Source organism: Sphaeramia orbicularis, chromosome 13, assembly GCF_902148855.1.
Source record: "Sphaeramia orbicularis chromosome 13, fSphaOr1.1, whole genome shotgun sequence".
Lineage (NCBI taxonomy): Eukaryota > Metazoa > Chordata > Actinopteri > Kurtiformes > Apogonidae > Sphaeramia > Sphaeramia orbicularis.
The window spans coordinates 49,115,713-49,127,226 of record NC_043969.1 but is presented as its reverse complement, the minus strand read 5'-3'; the positions used below and the strand labels follow the sequence as shown (position 1 = coordinate 49,127,226).

Below are 11,514 nucleotides of genomic sequence, written 5' to 3'. Positions count from 1 at the left end.
AATAGTGTCCTAGAGATCAGTTGGATAGACGGAAATCCTGGTAAATGTATTTATGTATATATGCATATACCCCCACCATATAAAAATAGGACCAGTGACCCTGTATGTCAGCATCATGTTCAATCAGAATCAACACCAAGCAGAATGTGTGAGGTCAGATCAGTAGAAATACTCTGATAGTCTTTGGACCAATCTGAGGACAAAACATCTGAATAAAGTCATGATGAGGACGAGCAGCAGCAGCAGAAGAAGAAGAACAGAAGAACCGACAGAAGATCAGCCCAGTGTGTCCTCTGACCTGGACGTGTCCATCTGAGGAGGAGACAGACCAATCAGCTGTTTGACCAATGAAAAACACAACCCACACGTCTGGAACTACCCAACACTTCATCAGAAACAATTCAACTGAGCATCTAAAGGCACGTTTCCACAGCAGAACTTTTATCATCTACTCTGGATTCGGAAAAACCTTGGTGTTTACACCCAAAAAAAACCAACAGCCTTTCATTCAAACCCAAACTTATCCCTGAAAAAAGTGAAGAACGCTGATTGGTGGAACACACTTTCATCAAACATGCGTTTTCCACCTCAGGAACGTCCTGGTGCAAGTGGGGGGGGGGGGGGGGGTTAGAGGAACGTCCCTCTGACTCAGTCGTTACATGACCATTTACCTGCGGTGGAACGCGCCTTAAGTGTGTTCTTCTGCACAAAGCCCCACCCTCAACAAATCCAGGGAAAACTGAAAAGTCCCACCCCCTATAGGAAGATTTTTTCAGGCAAAATTTGGGGTCGAAGGAAAGTTTTTTAATCCTGTAATTTTGAGCCAAGGTTTTTTCCAAATCCAAGGATGGACAAGGGGCTGACGTGAGCCCTCCCAGCTCAAACAGCGCTGAATGAACAGGTCTGGTACTTCTGGTTAAAATCAAATATTCACTCAGGTATCACACGCAGACTGAGTCCTGCAGAGGCCTCTGGTTCTGGGGGGGTTATAACTGTACGTTTCTAAACTGAACTCACCCTTAACTGTCAGCTGGTTGGAATGTGTGAAGGTTTTTGTCTTATTGCCGTCCTGCCACCTCGTATCCAACAACACACTTATACGTCCCGGTGTCGCTGAGTGAGACGTTCCTCAGAAACACTGAAACCTCTCCGTTCTCCATCCGTGGGTCTTTCAGACCAACTCGGTCTTTACAACTGGGAAGCTGGTACAAATCTCGGGGCTGGCCCTCACGGTAGAAGAAGCAGTTGCCGGCATCCTCTTTGACCACCTTCATCATCAGGATGGAGACAGCTTCAGGACAGCGACACGGTAGTAGAGCCGTTTGTCCAGGACGTGCCATAATCTCTAGAAACACAGAAAAACATTCCCTGAGTATTTGGACAGATGTGGGCTTCTCTCATCTGTCCATTACTGATGTGTGATTTCATGAATATTTCTCTACAGGGGTATGAGTGCAGCCCAGTGTCTGAAGACCATCAGAAAAAACTGAAGACCATCAGAAACAACCAGAAAGACATTGAATAAGATCTTTTTTTTGGCATTCAAACACTTTTTTTCTTTGATTGAAAGGGTTTCTTTTTTCATTGAAGTGAAGTTGTTTTTGACTGAAAAAAGTCTGTTGGCTAAGGCACCTTTTCTTCTGATTGAATAATAAAGAAACAAATCCACCTTCATAGGAGAACCTGAGTGTTAACCCGTTGTCAACTGAGTAATAGTCCAGCATTAGCACGTACAAGCGAACCAGTCCTGCAAACAGCTATAGAGCATCACCACATAACATCACTCAGCATTCAAGTATTAATGTAATGAAAGCAGTAGGTGAGCATTAAAACTATGTCAATGTTAATAAGAACATAAATAAAAGACTTGAAGTTGACATACTACCAAACGAATGCTATCGCCCAAATGCTAACAGCTAGTCACAGCCAGCGACAACTGCCGATTTTATGAGCAAACACGACGCAACGGACCCGCCTCAAACTCACCCTCAGATGCGGAGAAAATGATACCCCAATAAAGGCAAAACAATCCGAAAGTTACAAAAAACTTGATCATGTCTGCGCTCTGCATTACTCAGCAACAACGGCTAGCATTAGCGTACTAGCGGCTTGGGGCAGAAAGTCAGCTCTCGTTTGCTGTGACCTGACACCGCCCTCCATGCAGGAACCACGTCCGGATACACGTTTGTCAGCTTCATGCTCATTGGTTGACCGATCCATGTGACTACTACTTCTTATCTTGTAACGGCGGCTACAAACATGAATTGTGCATTTCCGCCACCCTCTGGACTGAATGATCTCACACGATTTACAGGCTATAATAATACACATTAATATGGAAAAACAAAACAAAAAAACCCAAACATATTACCTCCTCATATTCTATTGCTAATTTTTGTTGTTTTTAAATACTATAACAGAAACTTAATGGCTTTATCTCCAGATGATTTGTTTAAAATATCTTTTATGTTGAAGTTCCTCTTATTTCCCCTGTTTTTCTCTTCATGTTATTTCTTGCTCTTTAATATTTTATACATTTCATAATTACATGCTCAACAGTTTCTGGGACATTACATCTATCACAGTTTCCTGTTTCCATGCTTTCTTATTACAAATAAAGTCTTATTTAGACCTGCATGTCCTAATCTGAGTCTTGTAATTAATGTCTCTCTTCTCTTCTGCATCTGCTACCACAGCGCCTCAGTCAACGTTTGGACAAACAATAAAAAGCTCTCCTCTTTTACTCCTTTATTCTATTTATCTTGCCACAGCTTCGTAATTTCCTTCTTAATAATTAAATTTACTCTGTACCAATATTTTGTCCGATTTTTAGGCTTTCTTAGCATATTTATCTGCCAGCTCATTTCCTGTTATTCCCACATGAACTGGCTCCATGTGATGACATACTTCCACACCGTTATCATACATGGTGCCACACAGCTGAGTCAGACTGAAACGGAATAAACTGTCCAAACGGAAATCTTTTGATTGAAACTAATGCTCCCTCTAAACATAGGTTGTTGTTCATTTGCTTGGTTTCTTAATCTTCTCAATAATAAACTTTAAAAAAAAAAATCGTTTTACATTCTTTTTATTCATAGTGTTTATTTCTTTTTCCGTTTTCAACTCCTGTGCTACACAGTGTTCTGTTGTGGGAGGACTAATATTTTCGTTGTGCCTTACAGAACAATGACAGTAGATTCTGTGAATACTCAGAACAGTAGACCTGACCCTCAGAGCACCTACCCTGGCCTGGCCTCGTGTCCTTGGCTCCAGTCCTGATCCCATCATGGCAGATGGACCCCGGAGCGCCTCCTGGTGGTTGGTTACTGGTAGTTTTCGTTTCATGGCCTAGACTCGTTTCTCTGTGTAGAATCCAGATCTTCATATATTCCAGTTCTCTTTAATCCAGGTCTTCATTTGACGCAGATCTCCATTTCGCCTCCATATTCACACATTCCCGTCAGCCTCTGGTGCATTCACTCTGTCTTCCTCGCGGATCATCTGCGCTGTTTAACATCGTGGCGGTAAACGTTAAAACCCGTATTTTCTCCAAACAGATGTTTTGGGTAAATGTAGTCGGATCGTTGGTCATTTTGTGTGTTTTAGTTCTTAGTTGTATTTCTTGTTCTTACAAGAAATACAACGCACCTCACGTCGGTGAGAAAAATGGAGACACTCTCTACTTCGCCTGAGGTCTTTCACTGCAGTACGCCAAGGGTGCTGTCTGTAAATGTTTCTGCGTGTGACGTCACAGGTTGCGAACGCTTTTCTTGGCAGTGGTTCAGAAGGGTTGAGCTGTACCGGAAGGTTGGAACTGGTCCATGTATTCCTCCCGCCCACCACCCTCTCAGTTCAAGCGCACTTCATGGGCGGAGCCAACAATGATGGATGACAGAAGAGTTTCTGTTGGTGGGTTTGGCCTCGCTCCAGCTCCGCCTACAGCTTCCATGTTCAACCCACTTCTCCCTTGTGTCATGTTACTGGGAATAAGTGATAGAGCAAGGTGAAAAAAACTCATCTTATTTTTTTTTTTGCTTCAAAAGAGAAGACAAGAAAGGAATAAAATAGATCTTTTGATGATCAATGAAAGAGAATGCTCTGACGCAAAATTAATATCTGAAGAAATTCACAGATTTTATTCTAATTTATACTCATGAATCTACTCATACAGGAGTAGATTTATTTTCTTTTTTCAGAGAGAATTAAACAAAACATTCCTAAAATTGACTTGACATTTAAAACATTATGTGATTCTGAGATCCAAATGAAAGAATTGGATGCAGCCTATAAAGCAAATGTCAACAGGAGAGTCACCTGGTCAAAATGGTTTGACCTCAAATTTTTACAAGTTTTTCTGGGAAGATTTAAAACAACTATTATTTAATGCTCTGAAGGAATGCATTGAAAAGAATGATTTAATGCCGACTTTGAAACAAAGTGTCATTACTCTATTGCCAAACCTGGTAAAGACAAAAGGTACATTGAAAATTTGAGAACAATAACTTTATTAAATGTTGATTACAAATTGTTTACTCTAATTTTTGCTAATCGGTTGAAAACAAACAACAGATTGTAAGTGAACTCAATCAGGATTTATTAGAGACAGGTCTATACATAATAATATTAGGTTGGTTCTAGATTTAATAGACTATAATTATTTGCTAGAAGATAAAGGATTTATTTTATTTTTTGATTTTTTACAAAGCCTTTGACTGTCGAGCATTCTTTTATTATGAAATCCTTAGAGTATTTTGGCTTTGGTGAAAAGTTTATTAAAGTAATTAATTTGATGTATAAGGATATTAATAGTTCTGTCTCACTCCCTCAAGGAACTACTAGGAGATTTACAGTTAAAAGAGGAATCCGACAAGGCTGCTCCTGCTCTCCTTTATTATTTATTTGAGTTGCAGAATTATTAGCTATTTTTCTTAAAAACAGCCCAGACATTGAGCCTTTAAATGTATTAGAGTCATTATTTGACCATAACTCAGTTGGCTATTGATACCACACTCTTCCTCAAAAGGGCAGAGCAGATCTCTTTAGTAACTGATAAAATAAGTGATTTTCTGAAGCGTCTGGATTATATTTACACTTAAAAAAAATGTGAGTTAATTTTACACCAACTGAGCTCTTCCTACTGCTGTCTAGATGTTTTACCCACAGATTTTTTCAAAAAAGTTTCACATGTCATGGCATCTGACCTGTTAGAGATTGTAAACGTGTCCTCTAAGCTCAGGAGTCTTCCCACAGACCCTGAAACAGCTGTTATTAAGCCGCTCCTGAAAAAGAATAATCTAGAACAACTACAGGCCCATATCAAATCTGCCTTTTTAGATAAAATCATTGAAAAGCTCCAGTGTCCCAACAGCTAAATTACTTCTTAACAGTCACAGCTGCTTTAACGTCTTTCAGTCAGGTTTTAGACCACATCACAGCACTGAGACAGCTCTGCTCAAAGTATCTATGACATTTGCTTTAACACAGATCATGGCAGATCTTCAGTTTTAGTGTTACTGGACCTCAGTGCTGCATTCAACAGTCTACCATGATATATTACTTGATCGACTGGAAAATTGGGTGGGACTATCTGGCACAGTTCTTGATTGGTTTGCATCCTACTTAAAGGGCAGGGATTATTTTGTGTCAATAGGTAACTTTAAATCTGAGCAGACCAAAATTACATGTGGAGTCCCCCAAGGCTCCATCCTGGGGCCCCTTCTGTTCAACATCTACATGCTTCCACTGGCTCAGATCATAGAAAAAAACAAAATAGATTACCATAACTATGCAGATGACACACAGCTCTACATTTCAATGTCCCCAGGTGACCATAGCCCCATACAAGCACTGGGTAAATGCATGGAGCAGATATCTGAATGGATGGGCCATAACTTTCTTCAGTTAAACAGAAAAAAAAACGGAGGTAGTCATTTTTGGACCCAAGGAGGAGCGTCTTAAAATCAGCATGCAGCTCCAGTCACTTCAGTTTAAAACCTCAGACCAGGCCAGGAATTTGGGTGTTGTCATGGATTCAGACCTGAATTTTAAAAACCACGTACAAACAATTACAAAGTCAGCTTACTATCACATCAAGAACATTTCTAGGATTAAAGGACTGATGTCGCAGCAGGACCTTGAAAAACTTGTCCATGCATTTATCTGTAGTTGAGTTGACTACTGTAACAGTATCTTCTCTGGTCTGCCAAAAAGTCCATCAGACGACTGCAGCTGATCCAGAATGCTGCTGCTCGAGTCCTCACTAAGACCAAGAGAGTGGACCACATCAGTCCAGTTCTGAGGTCTCTACACTGGACCACATCAGTCCAGTTCTGAGGTCTCTACACTGGCTCCCTGTCTCTCAGAGAATAGACTTTAAAATTCTCTTACTAACATATAAAGCACTGAATGTTTTAGGCCCAAAATACATCAGAGACCTTCTAGTCCAGTATGAACCATCCAGGCCACTCAGGTCATCTGTGCAGGTCTGCTCTGGGTTCCAAAAGTCAGAACTAAACATGGAGAATCAGCGTTCAGTTCTATGCTCTGTATATCTGGAACAAACTACCAGAAAATATCAGGTCTGCTGAGAGTCTGAGTTCTTTTAAGTCCAGGTTAAAGACTCACCTGTTCACTGCTGCCTTTGACTAAAAGGCTTTTGACTTTTTAAACTTTATATTCTCTTTGAACTCTGCACTGCAACTCTTACTTTAATATGTGTGTTTTATTTTTATTTTATTCTATTTTATTTATTTTTTATTTTATGTGTTGTTTTCTCTCACTTGCTGTTTTAATCACCTTTACTGTTTCTTTTATAATGTTTTAAATGTGTTTCTTTTTTTTTCTTTTATTTCAATGTCCTGTGTGAAGCACCTTGAATTGTCTTGTTGCTGAAATGTGCTATACAAATAAACTTGCCTTACCTTGATAAATGATTATCACCAATTGACTTGTATGGAATCCCAGTGAAAAATGAAGTGAAATATTTAGGAGTGACCATTACAAAAGGATTATAAAACCAGAGAAGAATTAAATATTATGTCTGTCATAAAGAAAAGTAAATCTAAATTGAATTCCTGGTTACAAAGAGATATCAATTTTTGGTAGGATTTTGATTACTAACATTGAAGCACTCTCTAGATTTACATATCCAGCTTTCTCTTTACCCATTCCTGATCATTTAATTCAATTAATTAATCAAATAAATTTAAATTTTATTTGGAAAAAAAAAGCATCATTATTTTAGAAAAGGGGATGTGGTAAAATCATTAGATGAAGGAGGTCTAAATGTGATTGACTATGAAGCAGTGAATAGCATGATCAAACTCAAATGGTTGCAACAGTTATTTAAAAAATGTGGATGTTTTTTGGTTTCATATTCCTTCTAAAATATTTGAGAAATGTGGTGGAATAGATTTTCTGTTAAGATGTGATTTTGTATTACCAAGTTACCAGTGAAGTTGTCCAAGGTCCTCCTGTATTGGAAATTAATTTATAATCATAATTTTACTCCACATTCTGTTCCTATATGGAATAATGGATGGATCTTGTCCAGAAGAAAATCTTTGTTTTATAAGGACTGGGTGGAGGCAGGGATACGGTCTATTCTGCATTTAATGGATCATAGAGGGAATTTTCTGGAATATGATGTTTTTGTTCACAAATTTAATATAAAGTGGAGTAAAAAAACATGACTCAGTGGTGATCAAAGCGATTCCACAAGGCATAGCCAGCATGGTCAAAAGGAATGTTATTTTATGACAACAGAATACTCAGGATCTCGTCACTCTTTATAGATGATGTTAATTTTATGGGAGAAAAATGTATAAACAAATTCTTGCGTGGTGCCCTTACATGTAAACTTTTCCCCTTACCATTAAAACGGAAAAATGCATTAAAAGATTATCCTAAAGAAATTTTAATCAGGGTTAGAACCAAATACCTGACTCTACCCATACCCCCAAAAGCCAAAGAAACTCATTTTAAAACACTAAATGATATTTATCCTTGCAATGACTTTATGAGACAAAGATTTAATATTGAGAAAAATAATTGTTTTTTTTTTTGTGAATTTGAAATCGAATCTTTAGAACATTTATTTTTTGACTGCCCATACACCAGGACATTTTGGACAGCATTTCAAGAATGGACATCTGAGAAGGACACTCAATCGCCCAAACTGGAATACAAAGACATTAAATTTGGAGTTATAATGGAAAACAGAAAAAAAGAAATGATGTATAACACTTTGGTTATTATGGCCAAACAATTTATACACAGATGCAGATTTATGAAAACCCCCCCCACTGTTCGTAATTTACAAGAATGAAATAACAAACTTCAAAAAGACACTGAGACATGTGAAAACCAAACGAGCCTTGATTGTTTATGAAAATTTGAATGTATTAATTTGTGATTAGACCTCTGACTTTATTTTGATATTTATTTTATTTATGATGTTCTTACTAATATTGTTCTTTTAAGTTTGATGTTGTTGCTCAGTCTGGGAAAAATAGTCTTTTTCTATTAAATTGATTGATTGAATAACCAATTTTGATTAATAAGTTGGGAAAAAAAAAAACTTAACTACAAATGAATAAAAAAAGGAAATCAATGGAGAGATACAATATGAAAAAAAAAAACAAAAACAAAAACTGGGGAGTAAGTTGACAGTCTATTGTTTTTTGAAAATGAACTGTGTCCCATAAGTAACTAGAAGCACTCGGAGAGCGCAGACCTCCGCCAAGGCTGATCAGTGGCCCCCCCTGTGGGCCCCCCCAAGCCAAGGAGGTTATGTTTTTGCCAGGGTTTGTTTGTTGTTTGTTTGTTTGTTTGTCTGTCCGTTAGTGTGCAACATAACTCAAAAAGTTATGGACAGATTTTGATGAAATTTTCAGGGTTGTTGGAAATGGGCCCCCCCGTGGGCCCCCCCACCCCCGATCACCACCAAAATTTAATCATTTCTTCCTTATCCCATTTCCAAATTTACTACAAATCAGTTCAGTTCTTTCAACAAACCCAAATGTGTGCAAACTCTCTTCAAACTACCTTAGACTCATGTGTTGATGGAGGACAGACTAATGACAGCAGAACTTCACAAAATGTTCACAGTTCTACATTAATGAGTAGGTACAACTTCTCATTATATTATGACTTTATTCTCGTTAATTAACGACTTTATTCTCGTTAAATAATGAGTTTTTTAAAACTATGACTTTATTCTCGTTAAATAGAATTTTTTTTTTAACTACGACTTTATTCTCGTAGTGACAAGTGTTTTTTGTTTTGTTTTTTTTCTTATGTGGCCCTAACACGTCGTCGTACTGTTGCATCTCTGCTCCTTTTCTTTAATTTAAAATGCCTGATTATTTGCACTGGATTGTATTTGATTGTATTTTTGTTCTTGCGCTACATATCCCCATGATTTTTGTACTTTATTTTTATTTATGTTCATTTGTATTACTATGTTATTATCCTCATTGAGAGTTTATATTTTTTCACAAGTTCAATTTAAAAAAAAAATTAAAAAATTAAAAAAAAAAAAAAAAAACAGGAGTGGCTGGCCGTTGTGCTGTTTCCCGCCTTCACTGAGCACAACTCACAGCTGTTATTGATTTCACTACTACAACCCAGCAGGTCTCCGCCATGTTGGATTGAAGGTGGTCCACAATAAAACACCACCGTTTCCTCTAATTTCTGTGTTTTCTGCTCTTTACAACCGTCAAACGACTTATGCTGATGGCAGGTGGACGTGACTCACTTATTTACACGTAAATATCAGTGTACGTGGAAGTCCGTGGCCACACCGCCGCTGAGCTCATCCCACAGACTGGACCTGGACAACAGGAGCAGACAGAGTCAAGTCAACATAAGCACTGAGAACTGACTTATAAGCAAAATCATCTTTTTTGGATTGCCACTTACTGTCTTTTGCTCTCAAATCTTTCTATTTGATCGATGAATGAGGAAACAAATGTCTCTCCACAAATAAACCCTCCTTCCTTGTTTTATGAACGAATTTCACTGTATTATAGCTCTATTACTACTTGAGGAAACTGGAAAACTGCTAGAGTTATCAGCCAACACATATCAAATCTGTTTTTATTTTGACCTATTTGCTCCTTTTGATGTTTGTGATGTGGAATATTTAATACTGCGCCCCTTTGCGGATTGTTAATCCTTAACGAGTGTTTGTATTATGTTTTGTATAAGAAAAAGAAAAAAAAAAATCACACTTCCTTAGATTTAAAGATTTATCCTATACTCTGAGACTTCATAGAATAGAATAGAATAGAATAGAATAGAAGTTTATTGTCACTGTTCAGCGGTTGCACACTTCTGTATCTACAGTATAGAAATTAAAAGATCTATATGAAAATATCACAGACTTGAGTGCCAGGTATTTCAGTGTTGAGAATGACACTATGTTGTCAAAGTATTGGGACAGCTCTCTAGGTCATTAATAAAGGTGTTCTGATCATTTCCACGTCAAGGTTATTATCGTTAACGAAAACTAACGAAATGACAAAAACTAGAATTGAAAAAAACATTTTCGTTAACTGAAATAAATAAAACTATAATTAAAAGAAAATAAACGATCACTAACTGAAACTGTATTGTGTGTTTACAAAACTAACTAAAACTTATGAAAATTATGGATAAAATTCCCTTCGTTTTCGTCTTTGTAAATGTCGGATTGAAACGAAAGCGATTTATTTCGCTCTGTTAGTTTCTCTGCAGTCACCATATGACACTTAGGTCCGTCACTTGTGGTTTCCAGTCTTCTGGTTCCCACTCTGCCTGGAAACATGCAGACTAAAACTGGGAGAAAGCAGCACAGTCCTGTCTGGGATTTATGGGAATACGACGGAGAAGAAAAGATATATATGTAATATAAACTAAAACTAAGCATTAGAAAAAATGAAACTAATAAAAACTAGCAAACCTGCTCTAAAAACGAATTAAAACTAACTGAATTAGAGAAAAAAAAGCCAAAACTAAACTATTGTAATAGCCCTGAGTTGAGGACACCCGAGACAGAGTGTAATTCCCTGGACTCAGGCTTTCCACAGGGACTAAACAGTCTGGAACACAAGCTGCTGTTACTTCCACACACCGCGTCTCTTTCCTTTTTGTCTCCCACACTCTCTGCGCATGCGCGCGCACAGCCCAGGCACAGGAATACAACAGTCACTGCCTGAACAGGAAATACCCACATAATGCAGAAACACAAAAAACACTCTTAACATGCTTACCACAGGCTATCACACTATAATGAAAAATCCAAAACTATTGTAACCTTGTTCCACGTCCACGGGTGAACTGGGTGGACTCTCATGAGCTCCGTCAGTTCCAGGGTGGGACTGTGACAGGACACCACCTGTGACATAAATCCACTCATGATATACTTCATCCTATCTTGCCCACAGAAGTCCTTCTAACCATCAAAAGCACATAATGTAACGCCAGCATTTTTGTTTTTAACTTATATATATATATATATATATAATAATC

The 11,514-nt window shown here is 37.8% G+C and overlaps 1 protein-coding gene across 1 annotated transcript; it reads right to left on the bottom strand.

The window, feature by feature from the left end:
• Positions 1-844: 844 nt before the first annotated feature.
• On the bottom strand, positions 845-3,348 carry LOC115431168 (immunoglobulin superfamily member 11-like). The gene is made up of 2 exons (XM_030151400.1): positions 3,247-3,348; positions 845-1,343 (listed from the first exon to the last, which is right to left on the bottom strand). Exons 1-2 carry the CDS (start codon positions 3,346-3,348, stop codon positions 1,059-1,061), a joined length of 387 nt encoding a protein of 128 aa, XP_030007260.1. The 3' UTR covers positions 845-1,058.
• Positions 3,349-11,514: the final 8,166 nt, after the last annotated feature.

Coding starts and splice junctions, on each gene's coding strand:
- LOC115431168 (XM_030151400.1), bottom strand. CDS start 3,348: ATGAAACGAAAACTACCAGTAACCAACCACCAGGAGGCGCTCCGGGGT. Junction 1,344..3,246: donor GGACACGAGGCCAGGCCAGG/GTAGGTGCTCTG, acceptor GTGTTTCTAGAG/ATTATGGCACGTCCTGGACA.